The following is a 22,489-nucleotide window of genomic DNA, read 5'->3' as shown; positions in this document are numbered from 1 at the left end:
AAAAGGCAAGTTCAGTAACATAAAGCAGAGGTGAACTAGTCTATGAGTTTCAAATATTCGAAAGGCAGTATGCATGTAAAATTGTATACTTTTTTTCAAATCTGTTGCCTGAGAATCACCACTTTAAGTACAAACAATTAGAACCCATTACTATTGTAAGTATACAATCTCACAGTGAATCAATCACAAACTGATTCAACTATGAGACCATAGCAAGGCCTAAATTTGTGAAGACTGTAATAGTTGTTGCAGTACTAGAATTATTAGTAGTAGTAGTATGACCAGCAGTTTGGAGAAGACTGAATACCAGCAACACACAACCCAATGTCAGAGAGCGGAGAATTACAAGTTCTACCAATGGCTAGGAGACCGAAACGAGAGAACAAATAAATAATAACAGAAAATTTTATACCAACATGACGTGTGAAAATACATGATTCTGATTAAATACTGTACCATATACTAACATGAATATTGTTCAAACGTTTTAGTAAGTAAACATGCTGCAGAAACTCAGTAATATCAATATAAAAAGAATAAAAGGCTAAATAAAACAAAATCAAGTGTAGTTAAATCAGATCTATTATCAAAGTGTATCTCTGTAAATTAACATAAGTTGACATCAGTCTGGAAATGCTTTACTATATTTAAAGACGACAAGTAACAATGTTAGCTATGGATATTTAGACCTTGCGCAAAAGTGCAAAAGGAAATAATAATGGGAGGAAATGTTTTCTACTATTTTCCTGAATGAAAACCATGGAATACTGAGAGAAACATTATTAAATTTTAGTTGTTATATTAGACGATTGTAAGTTCTCAAGTTGTATGAAAACATCGAAGCTACAAAATATTTTCATTTCGTGTGAGGAGAAGCTCATGATGTTACAATACAAAGAGTAATCTGCAGAAAATGTAGAAATATACTGCAAGAAACTACAGGCACTACAGTATTTCAAAATATCATTAAATAGTAACACCAACACACTTGACAAAATATTTCTGGAAGCACTATTCTCTCCTTATGACATGAAGCAAAATTATATATCTGAGTAATGGTCCTAATGGATCACTCTGTCCCTCGTAAAATTTATTTCTTTAGTGTTGTCCCCAACACTAAATTAATGTGACTACCACTGTTTACTGTATGTAAACCTACTAAGTGGCTGACATTTTATTTGTTGTATTGAAAAACTTTATGTGTTATCCAGTTCACTTCCTGCTCACGAGTATTTATGTTTGCAATGTACAGTGCTTTCTGAAAGTTTGATTTCACACCAAGTAGATTTGGGTACTGTAACATTCCAGTGGAAATGCGCCTGCCAGAATACAAGTAGGCGGTTTCATTTTACATTATAGTGTGCAATTTTAATACCCCAATATTATAATAATGTCTGGCCTTTATGTGCGTCGTTGGAGTAGGATTCACAGAAATTGCACACCTTTTCAACTAAAAATCCTGATTCAAAAAGCTCAATTTTTGCTCCATTATTGGTCATCTTATGCGCAGGCTATAATTTGCCACATTATAAAGAGAAAGAAACAAATTCCTTGTCTTCACACTGAATCCCATCCCGACGTCCACTACCACAACTGCATCGTTTATGGGCCATGTGTGTTCCAGTTGGAAAAAGAACGGTTAAGATTTCTTTGGAGATTTCTATTTATAGATTGAATTTAATTGGAGTCTTATACGAAACAGGCACTTCTATTATGAATATGTCTTATTAACAGAAGCGTAACAGCAATTTAAGTTCGGTATGATAATTTTTTACATGCGGATATAGATATAAAACCTTAGTACTTACACTGACATTACGCGAACTTGCCCGGAACAGAAAATGAGTTGTTACTTGTCAGCGTTTTCTGCTATTAATAGTGCCATTATTTGGTTGCCATGGCAGCAGCTACTGTGGGAGCGATCTTCTGCCACAACATTGATATCGAATGAAAACTAACATCTTTGTGTGTAAGTGGTGCCGGGTGCGGTAGTACGGTAGAAATGGCAGATGTTCCTGCGGAAGCTCCCGAGCGTAAGTTTGCAGGGAAGAATTTGGGAATATCGTACATATTTGTGTCGTTAAATAAAACAGTATTTCGTGTCACGGTTGTCACTTTGATGGCGCTTCGGCAGCGTGACGAAGAGGTTACTGTCATCAACAGTGTATCCTCAATAAGAACTCGAAAGAGAATTGAGAAGGAAGGGACATGAATCGACACAAAATGCAACCTTCACTCCCGTACTTGAATGCACAATTTTCATGCTCATTGCTGTAACATTTAAAAGTAAAGAAGGAAAGTGACACCATAGTACCATGCAGAGTATTTGTTGCATTTCTTAAATTGTGGTACTTTATCGGGTATTTGGAATCAGTTGTCACGAATTGAAACGTCAGTAGTATGGAATTAGAAAACAAATACCGATGAAGCATTGCCCCTACCTATTTGTCTTAACTCGTGACTATTAATTAGGTGATACCAGCCCCTAATTCGAGATAATAATGGTTCTGTCATTGGGACTATATCCTACATTACCGATATTGGAAAGAAATGCGAACGAAAATTGTTGACCGTAGGAAAGCGTAACGAAAATCGCACAATACTAATAGACACATAGCAAGAGTGGATTCGGAAATCGGTTGTTATTAGTGATTCGGTAGGATTGTCCTGTGTCAATCAATGTTATTTTAATTAAATGTCACCTCTTACGTACATGCGTTTAATATCACTATTAATTACCTAAGCAGTGTTGCTTGCTCGAATCGGGCACTGTGGAGAAATTCAAGGCACATCAGTGTTACCTGATATTTGCAAAAGAATCTTTCATAAGTTGATGTGGTATGGAATGGTACAGTATTTTGTGGACTGATGTGTCTCTAATTCACACCTGTAAACTTGAACCATACAACAAAGTATTTATTGTACACACTCCATGTAATTAAGTACTGTATGATGTACGGAAACAAAATAAACTAATTGGTGGAATAATCTCTGCAAAATTGTGCCAGAGTGCCTCTCAACCCTTTGGCGTAATTGAAGACTTTAATACTGTTTTGTCACTTAACAAAAAAGTTGTAATTCACCTAATCTAGATGTCATGCTAGACTACTGATCATTGTCATCACAACAAATATTTTGTAAGCCTATGCGCACTGATTTGCATCACCAATTCAAATCCGTACCGTCAGCTTTAAACCTATGCTACACCATGTACTAAAGAACAGAAAATAAATGTTTTCAGTGTTCCATCATCTTTCTGTTTGCACACATGTTGCTACACATAATTACTTCATGAGTAAAAGCCAACATCTGATATTTGATAGGTTCAATTGACCCAACTCTTTGGCATACTATGAACAGGTTACCAAGCTGGTATCAATTTTTATATCTTCCCTGTTAACAATTTATTGAATCTGAAGCCAACAGATATTAATCTTTGTTATTAGTCAAGTATATATCAGTGAGTGACTTTAATAGTAGACACTCTGTTGTGGAGTTTGCTCACCAGGAATGAATAACAGTGTAATTTTTCAGCTATCGGAAATTCTTGCAGGAAATTCATTACACTTTATTTAAGGGTTCTGCAATACATGTAGGCCTATTTGGTACCACCAGCTGCTGGTTAAGCATTTCTTAACTATTCAGAATTATGCAAACCATTCACATCCAAAGTGGAATGAACATAGTTGCAAATTTAACATGTGTATGTAAAAGTTGTGTTTAAAATTTTGTATAAAATCAGTCCAAGACAACTAAGTATGAGAGCATAACTTTGAGCATGCCCAAAATAGATTTTCAGCAGAACAGAAACTGGCCATATTTAAGGTGAAAGCAGTTTCCTTGTTGGCGGAGGAAAATTTCATGTCATTCCGAGCCACCAAACACAAGGCTACCCAACTTCTTTAGCCACGTTACGACAGCCAATTTGTCACTGACAGCTCAAAGAATTACACATGTGTGTCAGCCAAGAATTCCTGGCCAGTTGTCCATACACAGCCACATCAAGACAAGGGAAGTGTACTGCAATTGTCTTGGTCTCTGCAGACTTGTTGTAGTAGTCAGACTTATTTTGTCTTCTGAAATGAACTTCTTATACTTCTGGTGTGTGGAGAAGAGCTGAAAAGCAATCTGAGGTACACTGACAGGAAGCAAAAGTGTTACACAGTGAAGCACCAGTCCGATATTTATCAAACTTTATGGAGATGTTGATCGTGTAAGTGGTATTTAATGATTAAATGTTTATTCCATTTGAAACTGATGTCTATCATCGACATTCATTGTGGCATGGATTAATGTCATCTTGGGGCATTTCTTACCATGTTTCAAACATGCTGTGTTGATTCATCAATCAAGTTACTTGTGCGACTGTTTCCAGAATATTGCTCAAGTGTGTGGGACCCCTACTGGGTAGTCGTAACAGGGGATATTAAACGTATACAGAGAAGGGCAGCGTGAATGGTCACGAATTTGTTTAATGTGTGGGAGAGTGTCACAGAGACACTAGAGGAACTAAATGGGAAGACTGCTGAAGATAGATGTAAACTATGTCTATTAACAAAGTTTCAAGAACCTGCTTTAAATGATTACACTAGGAATATACTAGAACCTCCCTACATATCGCTCACATAGGGATTGTGAGGATAAGATTAGAATAATTACTGCATGCACAGAGGCATTCGAACAATCGTTCTTCCTGCACTCTGTATGTGGCTGGAACAGGGAGAAACACTTGTAAATGTTACAATGGATGTACCCTCTGCAATGCACCTCACAGTGGTTTGCAGAGTATAGATGTAGAAGATTTTCTCTGCATACATTTTGATCAACTGCAGTTTCATGTGGAAACCGTGGTACATAATACAGTTCAAGCTAATATGGATGTACCAGGCATTGGTGAAAGTGACAGCAAGGTTGCAGGCATTCAAATTCCAGAATGAAATTCTCACTCTGCAGTGGCGTGTGCACTGGTATGGAATTTGCTGTCAGATGAAAACTGTGTGCTGGGCTGAGACTCAAACTCAGGACCTTTACCTTTTGTGACTAAGCTACCCAAGCATGACTCATTACCTGTCCTTACAGCTTTACTTCTGCTGATACCTCGTCTCTGACCTACCAAAGGCGAAGGTCTTGAATTCTAATCTCAGTCTGGCACACAGTTTTAATCTGCCAGTAAATTTCATGCCAGCACACATTCCACTGCAGAGTGAAAATTTCATTTCATTTCATTCTGGGAACATCCCCCAGGCTGTCCTTTCTTCCAGAAGTGCTAGTCCTGCAAGTTTCATGGAAGAACTTTGTGAAGTTTGGAAGGTAGGAGATGATGTAAAGCTATGAGGATGGGTTGTGAGTTATGCTTGGGTAGCTCAGATGGTAGAGCAATTGCCCATGAAAGGAAAATTCTGTCTGACACACAGTTTTAACCTGACAGTAAGTTTCGCTCAGATTTGTTTGCCTGTTACCAAAAAGGAGGAGACTGATGATAAAAGTTTGGTTGAAGCATCAAAACAAAAGTACCACAATAAGATATGATGATTAAAGCACCCAAGAATCTAATCAACATAGACTGGTTTTGATTTTGCTGCTGTAAGATTAAAAAAAGAATTCAGGAACATGATAGTGTTTCTACATAAATAGAAAAAAATTATTTAATAAAAAGAAGTGCAAATGTTTCCACTGGAAACTCACCTCTGTAAATTTGGTCTGTATCATATAGCTGTAGATGTAAACCACAGCCAAATTATGAACCAGCAACCGCATGTGGTGGGCAATATCTCCATGGATATTCAACTCATCCAAATCATTTACCAGAAGTCTAGGGCTGTAGCAAAGTTGCCATGAATATTTTGCACTTGTTCCAGACAGACATGACTCTTAAGAAGGGTAGCCATAAAGTTTTAAACATCACATATGAAAAAGAAAGTTACAAAGTTATTATTTGATTGTAGGTAAATGTCGGGAGTCCTGATGCACATTGAAATCATCGCAACACTGTGACTTGGACCACGGTTAGAGGAGCCAGAACGAAATGGCACATCCCATTTGTGAAATAGAGATGGGAGTGGCATGCTACGGAACTGTGGTGCAGGGATTTCAGTGTGTACCGGGACTGCAGATGTACCTGCAAAGAAATGAAAGGTTAATTACATAACTTTATTTTTGCAAGGTAAAACTTCGACTACCAATGTATGAGGGGGCATGTTTTATCACAGACAGAATTAATTACTTCAAAAATGACTCAGAATTCAGAAATATTAGGTCTGTTTCATGAATCAGTGCAGCAACAAAGAATTGTAGGAAGTGTAAAAAATCCATTAATAACATTGTTAAAAGTAAGTATAAAATTGTTTTGTACACTCATCTCAAAGTAATTACCAGTTTTTCTTCCTGGAGTTATACAAGCACACACAGCAGTATTTGTACTCAAAATTGAATGTTATATGTTTTCTAGCAGATTACTGAATTAATGCTCTCACATTCTTGTATAGTTAAAAATAATAATATTAATAAAAAACATCTGAGTAGTTTCAAAGATTCTTGAGGTAAGTTTGGCATGTGCCCTTTGAGTGCTACTCTAGTTTTTTGAAGCTCCACTTTTTTGACACAACAGGTAAACAATTGCATTACTTCCACGTCCACTTCAAACTGCTTACTCACATTTCGACTGTCTATCAGCTGGCTGCTTGGAACTGGTAGTCCAAAATTTTGATTATTGCAGCTAGCCTGCCAAGTGTATAGACATAGTGACTATTAATGCTTTACACCAAGATTGGAGTAAATCATCACATTCAGAGCTGTCTTTAATTTGACAAATTTGAGAAAAGAGAGCATTTCAGACCTGATTTTTAGATCTTTCTGTTATAGTGTTTTAGATGAACACCATAGTTTTAACGAAGCTCAAAACAGGATGACACTGTCAGCTGCTCAATTGTTTTCTCTGACTGTGTCATCAGGATTTGCATACCATATATGTCATCATGATTTCCATATCAGATATTTTCATGCTAAACTGGGGATTATCCTGAAGGCACTGGAGCAGAATATATGGGAAGAAATTCTCATCTGCTTAGTGCTCCTCAGGCCTTTCAGCCAAATGTTCCCAACAGAGAAAACTAACCAAAACATACAACAATCATTTCTGATACAAAGGTTGGTTGGTTTGTGGGATTAAAGGGACCAGACTGCTACGGTCATCGGTCCCTTGGAAAAATAAGGAGTTTACATTCCACTGGGTACTGAGACACAGGGAATTAGAGTAAATGAGCAAGCTTGTAGTGCAGCGATGAAGGTTTAATCAGGCCACAAGAGTTAGTAGCATATCAAGAAGTTCAGCATAAGCTAGACCACACACTTACAGATGTTGACAGGGAAAACTGTAACGACTGTCTTGTGGTGACATATTGTTCCTATGTACACTCATTTCTTAGGTATGGGATTCTTTTCTGGGTCTCAAGGCACAAAACTGAGACAGTTTTTAAACCACAGAAAAGTTCATATGAATAATAATAGTAGTAGTAGTAATAAGTGAAAAGGCTCATTGTAAGGAACTGTTTAGAAACTGGATATCCTTAGTGCTCCAAGTGAGTGTATTTACCAATGTGTATATCAAGGAAAACATTAGTAAGTATTTCACTAATAGTTGTATACATAATCACGGAATTGGTCAATTTGGGAAAAACAAATAAAAAAACTCAATACTTCATTTTCTATCAGAGCAGGGAGGGGGTGAGTCTTAGAAGACAAAAAATGACTCAGTCAAATAGTATATCCAAGCTTAACTAATTACACACACTAAAAGCTCTTGTGCAATAAGAATTAATGGTTTTCTAGAGTCACTAATGTGCCAGTAAATCAAATCCACTTATGTTTTCACTAAAAAGACAATATTCCAAGTATTTATGAATTGTGTTGGTATGGCTACAAGTGATGAGGGAGCGGGGTATGTAGGCACAAATGTGCTTGGTTTTGCTGTGGGAGGAATGACCAGGAGGCAGATGACTAATAATCAAACACCATGTGACAATCACTTACAGTCAGGTGTGGGTATAATAATAAAGTTATAGTCAGTCTGAGTGTCAAGAGGAATTGCTATGAAGAGTGTTCAAGACAGTTCATCAATACTTTCTTTGAAAAAGGCAAAGGAATGATTGTAAGTAAATGTTCGTTACAGAAGTATGCCAATTTCCTCAATTTTACTATTGCAGTGTACGAGGTGTGTTCTATGTGTAATGCAACCTTTTTTTCTGAAAGCAGTTTGGCTTTATTCAGGATTCCAAAACACCGTATTATTTCCCACTTTTTTGTGGCTACAATAGCCTATTTTTCAACACAATCTCTATTCAGTGTGATGGCCCTTATAATCTTACTGGGAGGGCATGTATGCCCACATGGTACCACTCTACTTTTTGATTGAGAGTTACATCTTGCTGCAGCAATACCTCGCCATCATCCACCTACTGCTTCCCATGGAGTGCGTGCTTTATTGGATCAGACAGACAGAAGTCTGAAGAAGCGAGATCTGGGCTGTAGGGTGGATGAGGAAGCACAGTCCAATGAAGCTTCATGAGCTCCTCTTGGATACACAGACTTGGGTGGGACTCTGCATTGTCTTGGAGAAGTAGAAGTTTGTTTACATTTTTGTGGCAACGAGCAAGCTGAAGTCATTTATTCAATTCTCTGAATGTAGCACAATACACTTCTTAGTTGATCATTACACCACGAGGGAGGACATCAAACAGGATAATCCTTCCAGAGTCCCATAAGACCATCACCATACTTTACTGACTGAGGGTGGAGCTTTGAACTACTTCTTCAGAGGAGAGGTGGTGTGGTGCCACTCCATGGATTGCCGGTCTCGCATTCGGGAGGACGACGGTTCAATCCCGTCTCCGGCCATCCTGATTTAGGTTTTCCGTGATTTCCCTAAATCGCTTCAGGCAAATGCCGGGATGATTCCTTTGAAAGGGCACGGCCGATTTCCTTCCACATCCTTCCCTCACCCGAGCTTGCGCTCCGTCTCTAATGACTTCGTTGTTGACAGGACGTTAAACACTAATCTCCTCCTCCTCCATGGATTGCCTTTTTTTCTCCCAGATTTGAAGTGATGAAACCCGTGTTTCTTCGCCTGTGATGACATTCACGATCAGCCTCACAACAACCAACTAACTCTGCACGGATGGTTGTTCGTTGCTCTTTATGGTCTTATGTTAGGCAGCGAGAAACACAGTGGGCACACAACTTTGAGTTCCCCAACTGGTGGACGAATGTGTCACCACTACCAACAGAGATGTCCAGTTGTGCAGTGAGGTTTTTGTTTGTGATCCTTCGATCACCTCGAATATGAGTGTCTGCACATTCCAACATTGTTGGAGTCACAGCTGGGTGTGGTGGCTGCCACGTGGGAGATTGGACAGGTTTGTGCGACCTTGTTGCATTGATGACAGGCACTCCGCCCAATTACTCAATGTGCTTTTGTTCATTGCCAGGTCTCTGTGGATATACAGCAAATGCCAACGAATATATGGGATTCTGTGGTTTTTGCACTAAACGAAACTCAGTGCAAACACTCTGCTAGGAATACACATCCATTACATGCGACACTTTGAAGGCTACGTATAGCATTGCCATCTATCAGAATGTCATGAAACTGTATGCCCTGAAGGGGAATATCCATGATGTTCCATAACAAATTCTGCATTTTTTCAGCCAAAATTGCCCAAGAAAAAAATGTGTTGTATTACTATTGAACGCCCCTCATAGTAGAACACCCACATTGTAGGAATTTATCGACTGTTTTCTAAACTGATGTAAGTATAGCCTATTCTCTATATATTATTTTCCCTTAATTCTTCCTTGCAAAAAGGTGTGGAACATATTACATAAGTCACAACACACTGTTGATAAATTTAGTTGTTAATATTGTATAACTTTTATACTCAGTAGTCACAAAATACATTTTAATCCATGCTTAAACTGGCACACTTTAGGAGTTTTAAGTGCCATTGAAATGTGTGGTTTGAGGCATCCGTAATGTTGCAAAAAGTAGTTTTAGGTTCTAATTTTTTCAACGTCTTTCAAGATCCCCTTACAATCTATACCTTATCTATTGAGTCCCCTCCCTCCTTCCCTCAGTAATTTAGTGGTGGTGACACCTGCACCTGAAGGGAAGATTTTGATTTGACAACATTTTTACTTTAATATGGCTAATTGCAAAGAGACTGGAAAGGAATCTGAGTGCCCATTTAGTATTCACAGCTCTCGAGAAGGAGTATGACAAAGTGGCTCTGAAGATACTGCTTATAATCATTAGGGGGAGTGAACATGAAATACATATGTTAGAAGTATATGCAACCTATAAAAGTGTGCAGAATGTGTAATCAAAGTGGAGAATAAAATTTTGTCACAACCTTTTAGAATTGCAAAAGAATTAAAACAGTGATGTTGCTTATCTCCTATGTTGTTCAAGATATACATCCAGAAAGCCTTAGACCTGCTGAGTCGAAAATGTTCAGGAATGGGCATGCGTATAACAAGGATCAATGTTGGTACAGCACGTTCTTTGCAGATGATCAGGTATTGGTGCCCAGTGAAGAAGATAATACATGCTATGCTGATAAAAATATTATGTACAAGAACATGAGAGGTGGGGAATAAAAGTAAATTTTAAAAAGATTGAATACTCATGCAGTGGAGAAAATGTAGAAATAGTAATAGTAGTACATAAAGGCTTGTAAAAAATGTAAATATTTGTGTAGTATCTCATTGGCAGATGGGACAAGTAATTTGGAAATACAGCAATGAGTAGCCTATCAGAAAGCAGCAAACCAGATCTAACCCTCTGTAATGGTCTTCTCAGATAAGTTGGAGAGTAAAGAAAATGCTTGTACTGGTCTGTGGATGTCAGTGTTGGGACCTTACTGGAGAAAATAAAAACAAGTTGGGGACTAGCTTAGAAGTTTGTGTAGAATATCTCTGCGAGACATTATAAGAAATACAATGATTAGAGAAATGAACCAGACCCAAGAAAACATCACAGATAGAATAGAAGTTCGGAAGCTTGCCTGGTATGGACATAAAGTGGGAATGCCAGATGCGAATATGATCTTGACTTACTGTCCTCTGGGAGGAAGGCGAAGAGGAAGATCAAAGGTTGCCTTATTATATGGGATAAAAGATGCCATGAGAAAAAGGGAAGTAAAAGAAAGTGAGGAAACATGCGGAGACAGAAGCTTATGGCGACAGATATGTAGGGCAAGGAAGTTAAAGTCGGAAAAAGGAATCCTGGCTTATTAGAACCTTAGGAAAAGCTTCTAGAAGACATAAGGCAAACTAATATGAAATTTTTAGAAAATCAAGAATGTTATCAAATTCGTACAGTCAAAAAAGGCTGCTTCCTTCGATTAGACTGCGGTAAAGTACAGAATCAAAAGTATTTGCTGGATACCTATCTGAAAGAAATGTATATTGCTTATCAAAACAGAAATTGACCTATAGTCAAATTTTCAAAGTTTTAAGTTCAAGGGGGTGTGTGACTGTAGGTGCAGTAGGTTTACTCCTTATGTAAAACGCATTAGAAAGTGACGTGATTGGCTGTGGTACCGCCGCCATAGTCCAACACGAATAATGTCATCATTTTTTTCCTCATTTTTCTTTCCAAATGGCAAAAAGCCAAATTTTTGCTTGTTAACTCACGTGAATCCCAAATGAAAATAGTGTTTCTGGTAAACGTAAACACACATTTATGAACCTTCAGAAATGGATTCATAAGATTTAAATTTATAAGTTTAGCCTTTTATAAATATGAAAAATGGATGGTAAATGGTTCAGACAAAAAGAGAATAGAAACTTTCGAAATGTGATGCTACAGGAGAATGGTGGATATTAGATGGGTATATCAGATTACTAGTGAGGTAGTACTGAATTGAACTGGGGAGAAAAAAAAAAAAAAAATGTGACACAACTTGATTAAAAGAAAGGATCAGTTGGTAGGGCACATACTAAGGCATCAAGGAATGGTCAATTTGGTTATGAAGGGAAGTGAAGGGATACCAAGGCTTGTCTTTAGGTTCAAGTGGATGTAGGTTGCAGCAGAGATGAAGAGGCAGACCATGCGCAGGGTAGACTGGTGTGAAGAACTGCATCAAACCAGTCTCTGGATGAAAGGCCACAACAGTTATAAAATTTAGTTTTTATGTTAAAGATTTGCAAAATTTAGTACATAAGTTATTTTTGGTAACTTAAAAGGCTGCTACCATAGTGAATGTATTTGTAGGGAAGTTCATAATTCACTGAGTGGTAAAAAATAAAAACTTTCAAGTTGCCAGTACTTTTCACTCACCTTTATTCCATATTAACACATGGGGAAAATTCATGACAAAATTTTTCAGCCATTTTAAAGAGAGATTGTGCCAAGGCTATTGTTTTGTGATTTTTTTATGTTGCTTCTATATTCTGTGCAGAAAATAATGCCAGGATGGTAAATTGTAGGATCTTATCTCTATTAATTCAGAAACAATGCCTTGCTGAACATGAATGATTATTTTGTACGTTTTTATTTCTGAAGAAAGTGAACCTTGTGAAAATGGCTCTAGTTCCTACATGAAGTTACAAATGTAATTGAAACTTACCAGAAGTTCATACCTGCCCCTTATGTACACTTGGTACATATTTCATTGAAATTGAAGATGGTGAGCTAGGGCATCTTCCAGATTGGGTCACTTGACACAGAATGACCCAGCAGTAAGTTTAACTGAGAATCTGACCCCTATTTAAACTAACAAGAAGACAGATGTTGTACTTAACTGACAAAGTTATGCTTTGTCTGATAAGTGTAAGCTTTTAATTGTAGGTTTGCAGAGGGGCTGGTTAACAAATTTTTCTAATAAATGATCAGATGACAACTTATTACTATTGTAACTTTTAGCATAGCTTTGTTCACTATTGTTCAATATGTGCATATATGTGTGTTTTACAAATTTAAGTGGAAAATTTAGTTTCTTATTTTTTTATCACACTCACCTGGAAAGAAGATCAATATCCTTATGGTGATCTGTTCGTATAGGTCACACAGTGCATTAGAATGCAAGACAGGAAAGTATTTCAGATCCACACTGTGGATTAACAATCATTGGTCTGGTACTCTGGAGAGCCTAAGTATGGTTTTTATGAGTGTTAGTAAATGCTGTGCTGGTCCCCAATCTCTGTCTCAGAAAATATGATAATACATAAAACGAAGTTTACATGATCCACATACAGGTGACGAACACAACTTCCCTGCCTTAGATTAATTCATGACTATGGCAGCAGCAAGGGCACCCAGCCCCAAAGAAATTTCCCGAAACATGAAAACAACAAATCCTGTGCCAGGGGATAACGTGCAAGGAAAGAGGGAGATAAAGATCCCTTTGTCGGGTGCCCAAAATCATAATGTCTGATAATGACTGACATGATTTTTGTATTTGAAATGGCAAAGTAGTGTTCTGATTTACAGTTATTGATCAGAATAGGAAAGAGGAATGTCTTCCAGCGTTAATAAACTTTAGTTGTAGTTCTTTATAATGTTCAATCTTGAAATTATTTAATGATCTCTTTTGTTTTGTGACAGACTGTCCTGGGACACAAAGTGAATCTGCAGGCAAAGAATCGGCCTGCCAGGGTTGTCCCAATCAACAGATATGTGCGTCTGGTGCGGCAAGGCAGCCTGATCCAGGTTATTAATGATCTTTTGCTACATATCAATAAGTTCCACAGATGAGTTACAAGTTTTAAAATGTTTTTAGAATATAACACAATTCTTTATATTACATCAGGTATTGAACTGGTTAAATCGAGATTGTCATCAGTGAAACACAAGATTTTGGTGCTGTCTGGAAAAGGAGGAGTTGGAAAGACAACATTCACATCATTGTTGTCTAGGGGTCTAGCAGTAACTAACCCTGATAGGAATGTAAGTTTTGTTGAAGCTCCAAAATTGCTTTGATAAATAATATGTTGCCACTTCCATTGTAATGCTAATTTATCCCATTATTTTTTTTTAAATAGTACAGATGTTATCATGTTACATTTTCATACTTTGTGTGAAATATTTTCCTTAAGCTGTTGAATACATGTTGCTGTGAGATGGATATATTTTTTATGTACAACCTTAAATTTCTGTTGCTTGACTTATGGCTGGCAGTAATTTCACTGTGGCTTATGAAAGTCATAATTGAATGATCAGCCACAGTTACACTTTATCTCCCATAGGATCAATGCGAATTTTGCTGGTAGTAATTTTTAAATAAGTAAGTGTTAACAAACTGTGGCTCTAAATGGTATTCAACTACATTGGTCTTGGAAATGTTAATATCTTATAATAGTAAATGATGATATGTGAAGTCAGCATTTCAACTTATATAAAAATGAATTTTTAAGTCTTCATTTTGTGCAGGATAAGTGTTAGCAATCTGCATTTTCATTTGCTTCTTTTTTATAAAACATTTCAAACCATTTTAATTTTAATTTCTGCAGAATTTTTTTTGAAATAATTAACAGACAAGGAAACTTCATATGTTTTGTTGTGGTTGTATGTAACTGTACGATTTAGCTTCTTATGTGTACTAGAGTGGAAAGAGTGTCTATGAGATACGGAAGAATGTATGACACAGCACGACAATTAGCAAATTTAAAAAGAAGTTTGTAGAAAAATAGAATAAGAAAAGAAGAGTTCTACTGTTGAATAGTAGCTATGGGAATGGTGAAGACCAGTAGCTATAAGAAACATTTTGTTTGGGCCAGCAGTTGGTAGTCTTTGCCGGTTAGCAGAAAACTTATTTAGAGCTTATGTGCTATGGCTTTATCCACTGTGATTGATAAATTTCTCTGAAAGAAGGGCAGATTTAGGTGAACTGGTCCAGAGGAGATAAGTATGATTTGTGTGACACAGTTTCAAATGCATATGATGTAAGTTGTTAGTTGGAAGCAGCATGAGGTGATTAGCTGACATTTGTAAAAGAAAAGGATCAACAGCTTTGTATGACCAGTAACAGTTTTGTTTGCAAGTTTCGACAGTTGAGCATATCAAAACCTGATTGGTAAATAACTTTCACATCATCACGTAATACTTCTTTATTTTTGACAACCCATTTTTACAGACTTTGCTGTCATCATCTGGGTTAAAATGTGGTGCACATACATGGACAAATCTCCTATTATGGCTTTATGCTGTAATACTTGAGAAAAAAATTTTTTGTTTGAGATTACAAGAAATGGAAAAGGAAACTGTTAATTATAATGTCAAACAAATATTTTTTTCTCAAACATTATGTCATAAAATCATGAAAGGTGATGTATTCCATGTATGTGCACTATGAAACTTCCTGGCAGATTAAAACTGTGTGCCCGACCGAGACTCGAACTCGGGACCTTTGCCTTTCGCGGGCAAGTGCTCTACCATCTGAGCTACCGAAGCACGACTCACGCCCGGTACTCACAGATTTACTTCTGCCAGTATCTCGTCTCCTACCTTCCAAACTTTACAGAAGCTCTTCTGTGAACCTTGCAGAACTAGCACTCCTGAAAGAAAGGATATAGCAGAGACATGGCTTAGCCACAGCCTGGGGGATGTTTCCAGAATGAGATTTTCACTCTGCAGCGGAGTGTGCGCTGATATGAAACTTCCTGGCAGATTAAAACTGTGTGCTAGTTCTGCAAGGTTCGCAGAAGAGCTTCTGTAAAGTTTGGAAGGTAGGAGACGAGATACTGGCAGAAGTAAAGCTGTGAGTACTGGGCGTGAGTCGTGCTTCGGTAGCTCAGATGTTAGAGCACTTGCCCACGAAAGGCAAAGGTCCCGAGTTCGAGTCTCAGTCGGGTACACAGTTTTAATCTGCCAGGAAGTTTCATATCAGCGCACACTCCGCTGCAGAGTGAAAATCTCATTCTATGTGCACTATGTTACAGACCAGAGGATGAGAGCAAAGTCTATCGAAATTGGTTGTCAAAAATGAAGAAGTATTTATGCAATCTTGGCTATAGGAAGTCTTTTACCAAGTAACTCAGATCACTCCTTGTTCCTCAACAGAGAAAATTCTGTCAAAACCTAATTGGATTAAGTTTAGACATAGTACACATTGATGTTAATATCTGGGTTAATGAGTTTAAATATGATCATGGAAGTTGAAATTTGTATCTACTGGACAGTTGAAATCATCACATAGAAAACATTTGAAAAGTTCAGGATGTGGCTGTGGAAGATAACAGAATGAATGGTCACCAGATAACATAGGCATCTGAGCAAAAAATCCAGTAAAAGTTATGTCTCGGACCTCCCTTGCTTTTTCAATCTGGCACAGATGTAAGCATTAAACTTCATTACCAGTAAATTTATTACCAGAAACAGATTTTCTGCTTTCACATTTGTTGGTTCACCAACTCACAATCAAATTGTCACCTTCTTATCTAACCTAGACCTTGGGCTGTGCAACAGATCAGTCTGTCTCCACAACCAAGATTTCAGGAGGGGTCCGATATGTAAATTTGACCCAAATTTTTCATAAAGCGCTGACTTGAAAAAGCTGCAGGTATACTGGGTACCATGACTACTGATCAATGACTAAAAAGGCTGTGGATGCCATTTCTTACTCACAAAGACAAAGGAGGGAAGTGTCACATTCTCTGGTACATGGACAGATGGGACTTTAGGGAAATCAGTTGCATACTTCAGTGAAAGAGTCATGAAGGTCACTAGAGATTTCTGGGACTTATATTCAGTCGGAAGACTGTCATGGAGTTGTTCAATCTTCTTATCAAAGAATTTTGGGTAGTACCTTCAGTGATGGAATTACCCTGGTGATAGGTGCCCTTAGAAATACTGATATACTCATCATACACATAGAAGCTGGTAAAACACCACTTTCCACCTGGCAGAAATTGCTTTTGATGTGACAGAATTATAAGGTTGAGTTATTCCTACTTTCCACCATCTTGAATCTCATTACTTGAACACCATCAGAGCATGTATTTATAAGCTGCAGAACAGGAATATTGTGGGTTAGTACTGGGCTACAATCCAAAAGTCCAGGGTTGAGATCTTACCCAGGTTTAAGCTTCTCTCTGACACTTATTGCTTCTTTCACCTCTGATGATGGTTAGTTTACGTGGAAAGTGCCTAGTTGCACCATGGCTCAGGGTTTACATTACTGTCCTAGAGCTGTGTGGGTGCATCAAAGCAAAGGTAGGAGGGAGCTGGGGTGATGTTGTTGTTGTGGTCTTCAGTCCTGAGACTGGTTTGATGCAGCTCTCCATGCTGCTCCATCCTTTGCAAGCTTCTTCATCTCCCAGTACCTACTGCAACCTACATCCTTCTGAATCTGCTTAGTGTATTCATCTCTTGGTCTCCCTCTACGATTTTTACCCTCCACGCTGCCCTCCAATGCTAAATTTGTGATCCCTTGATGCCTCAAAACATGCCCTACCAACCGATCCCTTCTTCTAGTCAAGTTGTGCCACAAACTTCTCTTCTCCCCAATTCTATTCAATACCTCCTCATTAGTTACGTGATCTACCCACCTTATCTTCAGCATTCTTCTGTAGCACCACATTTTGAAAGCTTCTGTTCTCTTCTTGTCCAAACTAATGGGGTGATATCTCCACCAAAATGACTGTGTCTAAAAGAGCACTGTGATGACACTTCCTGACAGATTAAAACAATGTGCTGGACCGAGACTTGAACTCAGGACCTTTTCCTTTCGCGGGCAAGTGCTGTACTGACTGAGCTACACAAGCACGACTCATGACCCATCCTCACAGCTTCAATTCAGCCAGTACCTCATCTTCTACTTTCCAAACTTCACAGAAGTTATCCTGTGAACCTTGCAGAACTATCACTCCTGGAAGAAGGGATATTGTGGAGACATGGCTCAGCCACAGCCTGGGGGATGTTTCCAGAATGAGATTTTCATTCTGCAGCGGAGTGTGTGCTGATATGAAACTTCCTGGCAGATTACCTGCGAAAAGCAACGGTCCTGAGTTCGAGTCTCAGTCCGGCACACAGTTTTAATCTGCCAGGAAGTTTCATATCAGCACACACGCTGCTGCAGAGTGAAAATCTCATTCTGGAGAGCACTGTGATGGTCAACTAACCTTGGTGCTCGAGGACAGATTTACATTATAACAGTAGTGAGCCCTTTTGGGATGAGAGCAAAGAAGCATCTCTCAAATCTAGATGCAGGGAACTTGAATGTTTTACCTTAGGCCTGTAATAAATACTTATCTTGGTTATTTGAGGGACCCAGGATGCTTTTAAATTTGTCAGAATGCAAGAAGTCTTTCACTCCAAATTATGCTTTAGACTTGTGCCTTGAATTACAGAACAACACTAAAAGTTGAGGTTCATTTGCATTGATGAGCCTGGTGATGAGAGACAGTTGGCTGCTCAACCGGTTTTCCACAATAGTATCTTCCAAATACACCCTCCAAGAGAAAGCACACTATTCTGTACACAGTTTTACTCAATCCTGAAAGAACTTGAATAGTTGGGATGTGACCAAGACCGTCACAGTATTCAACAGATGCACCCATTGAACAAATTGATTGTGAACAGTGTGACCAGCTTTGTCTTATTGCAGTGAAATGTTCCTGGGTACCCACTCATATGGGAAGAATGCGTGGGAATGAAAATAGTGACACAGATGCCAGATGTACTTGGGGGGGGGGGGGGGGGGGGGGGGGGGGGGGGGGGGGACTTACTGTGTCGCAGTAGACCATTCCATTGCATGTTATTACCTCACAGCTTAGAAGAATGCCCAACCCCCTTCACTGATCAAATGTTTTGAAAAGAAGTTCGCACTAGCTATTTCTGTACAGCCACAATTAAGCGCATGACAGACACTTACATTAAAAGTGCGAGTTCTGCAGAAAAAATAAGTTTACATTAGTGTATCACTATTCTTCCACTTCACATAGTGTTAGAACTGCTTCCTCAATTGTCATTCAGTGTATATCAGATGGGCTGACTCGCCTTGTTGTTTGCAAGTGCGGTGTGTGTGTGTTTGTGTGTGTTGTGTTTGTGTGTGTGTGTGTGTGTGTGAGAGAGAGAGAGAGAGAGAGAGAATATTGTTAAGTATTAACAATGGTTAGTTACTCTTCTCCGCCCCCCCCCCCCCCCCCCCAATCTTTTCCTTTTTTCCCCCAAATATAATATGAAGAGAAATGTTCACAGTTATGCAGATATCTGCATAAGGAATTATCCTCCAGTAGAACATTTATAATTATGAAAATACGTTGTTCTGTATTGTCATTGTAGTTATGTATTACCCTTCTGCTTGGTGTATATCTGTGTGAGATAGCAATCTTTCTGTCAGGAGGCAAGTTGTGTGTGCAGTACCACCCAGTACCAATCTCAAGCAAAGGTGCTTGTGTCACCATGTCCCATCTCCTGGCTCTTATCTTATTGATCTGCTGCTGTTTGTGGCTCTGACAGCCTTGGCCTCTGCCTATGAAATCATACTTCTTTGTTGTTATTGATCTGGTGCTCTTTGATGTTTAGTACACATTTGAAAGGTTCTTTTTGTTTTAATTAAACTTTATGCAATCATTCTGCCATTTCCTCATTTTATTTCTTTTTTAAAAAGTGCTTCATTTTGTCATAACACACAAGCATTTGATCATTCAGCTAGGCACACTGCAGTATTCACTCAAAGAATTTTTTTAGAAGTAATAAAGAAAAACAGAAATATACATAAAGTGCTGTAATTTTCACTTGGTATGTATTGAAGTGAGTTTTTGGGATCAGTAAGTTATGAAGATACGAAGGAACAAGGCATCAGAAAACAAATCATCAAAAAAACTTTAAGGATTAATGGAGAATCTAAAAAGACTTATCTGCATTTTTCATTTGTATGGCATATTTTTCTGAAAAAGAAAAATTTGATTCCTTCAGATATAAATTTGTTAGGAAGTTTTATCTGAAAGTATTTGTCTGGAGAGTGTAGCCTAGTATGGAAGTGAAACTGTGCAGACAAGAAGAAAATAGAAGTTTTTGAAATGTTGAAGATTAGATGGGTAAATTGAATAACTAATGGAGAGATACTGAGTCAGAAAGAAGAGCTTCATAGTCATGACTTGATTACAAGAAGAAATAGATTGATATGACACTTTCAGAGGCATCAAGGAATATTTAATTTTGTAATGGAGGAAGATGTTTCATGGGGGTGGGGGGGAGGGGGTGTTGGGGGGGCAGAGGGGAGGAGATTGTGCCGAGATTAAGAGGCTTAAATAGAATAGACTAGTGTCGAGAGCTGCACAAAACCAGCCTTTAGACTGACAACCACTTCTGACAGCTGATATTTTTGCAATGACACTCATTATTACGGTGTTTGATGTGAAATATAATATTTGATATCAAGAGTAGTTCCTCTCACCAATGACCAAGATGTTCTATAGCAACTGCAGTAATTAATTAATGCACTCTGACATTTTTGAATTTTTTGTTGTAATTTTATTAATCTTTTTGATTGGTGCATTCAAGTATGCAATAGTTGTAACAAAGTTTTGCTTATTTTCTTTTCTTTTTCTTGCAGTGATATGTGGATGTCATTTGTCACTGAGAGTTACTGACATGCGTGTTGCAGTACCTAATTGCCTCTGTAATGTTAGCCAGTCACCTAAGTGTGTGTTAGCATTCTGGCGGGTCTTTTTATTTTTATTTTTGGATTAGTTGATCTTAAGTCACAAGAGCAGAAGGGATGGCAGCAGAGAATTCAACAATTCAATTGTTAATCATAATATCGTTGGTTGTGTATTCATCCAAAAACCATTTTACAGTTTGAAGTTTCATTATAAGGGATACCAGTTTGTCTTCCTTTGCCTGTAGTGGCTATTTCCTCTCTAACACAGAAAAAAAAGTCTGATGTCTCTGAGAATCTCTTTTTAGTTGGGGTCTGTGGTGACAGAAGAATATCACTCTATCTGTCAAAATCAATTGCTCTTTGGTAAAAGCCACCGTATTAAGTCCTTCATGAAATCTCTCTATGCACTAATTAGTTGTAGTTTTCATGAAAGAAACACACTGATCAACTATCTGCCTTGTTACATAATGTTAACTATGAATAATTTTTTGCACTTCATTGGCTCTTCATTTGATAGTTGAGAATGTATTGTTTAGTACAATTTTTTTCCATTTAATTAAAAATGAATATTTACAAGTCATTTTTACTTCAGATCTCTCAGCTATAATGATAAAAAATACCTGTTTTTTTTTTCTTTTTACAATACTGTAGTTGAACTAGAATGATAAGGAATGCAGTTTTATTTTGTACCTTGTCTGTGAATCTCTCACCATGTTTCCACACTTTCTTAAATGAAAAATCCAGTTGTTGGAGTACTTCAGTAACTCAGCAGTGTAGGAAAAGAAGACATGTCAAGTTGCAGACAGGCACGATTAAAAGACACTCACATATAGCTTTCAGTCACAGCCTTCGCCAGTAAAGAGAGAGAGAGAGAGAGAGAGAGAGAGAGAGAGGCGAGCACACGCCCCCCCCCCTTCCCCCCCTCACACACACACACACACACACACACACACACACACACACACACACACACACACACACACACACACACACGCGCGCACGACTGCCAACCCCGACATTGTTGATATTCCTATCTGGAGTTTCCATTGTTTGGTTTACTTTAGTAATTCTTATTTCATGGAATGTACTTTGGGGAGGTTGCTGTTAATAACTTTCATGTTCTCTTGTACATGTTAGTATCTTTTTCTGTATGATTTTGCACTAAATGTAGTTGTGATTGTGATACCTAGGAAGAAAACGGAACAGGGCATAATGTTGAAATAATTCATTCCTTAACTATTGAAAATGCAGGTTCAGAAGTTCAGACTCTTTACATACCTTTACTCACAGTAGACAGTTTTCTTGGTGATATACTATTCATCTATTACATTATCATACATCATCTACAAACATAATCAAAACAAAATTTCATTGATTTACAGGTTGCTGTGTTGGATATAGATATCTGCGGACCTTCCATTCCTCGAATAATGGGGGTGCTTGGGGAACAGGTAAGTTTCGACTTTGTTTCGTCAATGGTTCTCTACTTATATATCACAGGAAGTGGCTCACGAACTCTAGTGAACTAATTGGGTAAGGGAAAGTATAGACATTATGGAGGAGGAAGATAGATATGAAATAACAGTTGTTATGAATAGATATGAAATAACAGATATTAATTAGTAAAATTCAGAAGTTTGTCTCTACAGCTTGGTTGGCATAAAATTTAGTTTTTACAAGTAGCATAACTAACACCAAATAGTTACTACAGCTATGAAATTTAATACTGGGTGTCTAGTTTTTTACACAGTGTCCCATAATCAGTATATAATTAATAGTATAACATGAATTACAATATAACAATAAAATTTAACAGGAGCATGTTTGGTATTGATAAAAGGTGTAATGTATTGCAAGATTTATTAGGGATTTGCCACCCAGTCAGCACT

General features: G+C 37.9%; 2 protein-coding genes across 2 annotated transcripts in view; one reads left to right on the top strand and one right to left on the bottom strand.

The window, feature by feature from the left end:
* LOC126252803 (tektin-3-like) overlaps positions 1 to 1,921 on the bottom strand; it is a 166,098-nt gene extending 164,177 nt beyond the window's left edge. The window contains exon 1 of the mRNA XM_049953738.1: positions 1,809 to 1,921. The gene's annotated coding sequence lies outside the window, so the exon portion shown is untranslated. The remainder of the gene's footprint in view (positions 1 to 1,808) is intronic.
* Positions 1,884 to 22,489, top strand: part of LOC126252804 (cytosolic Fe-S cluster assembly factor nubp1) — a 44,808-nt gene continuing 24,202 nt past the window's right edge. The window contains exons 1-4 of the mRNA XM_049953740.1: positions 1,884 to 2,033; positions 13,601 to 13,705; positions 13,806 to 13,942; positions 21,983 to 22,051. Coding sequence (XP_049809697.1) covers positions 2,003 to 2,033; positions 13,601 to 13,705; positions 13,806 to 13,942; positions 21,983 to 22,051 — 342 coding nt within the window. The 5' untranslated portion in view covers positions 1,884 to 2,002. The remainder of the gene's footprint in view (positions 2,034 to 13,600; positions 13,706 to 13,805; positions 13,943 to 21,982; positions 22,052 to 22,489) is intronic.

The sequence above is a fragment of the Schistocerca nitens genome, chromosome 4 (genome assembly GCF_023898315.1).
Source record: "Schistocerca nitens isolate TAMUIC-IGC-003100 chromosome 4, iqSchNite1.1, whole genome shotgun sequence".
Lineage (NCBI taxonomy): Eukaryota > Metazoa > Arthropoda > Insecta > Orthoptera > Acrididae > Schistocerca > Schistocerca nitens.
This window is presented reverse-complemented; position numbering and strand designations above follow the sequence as displayed.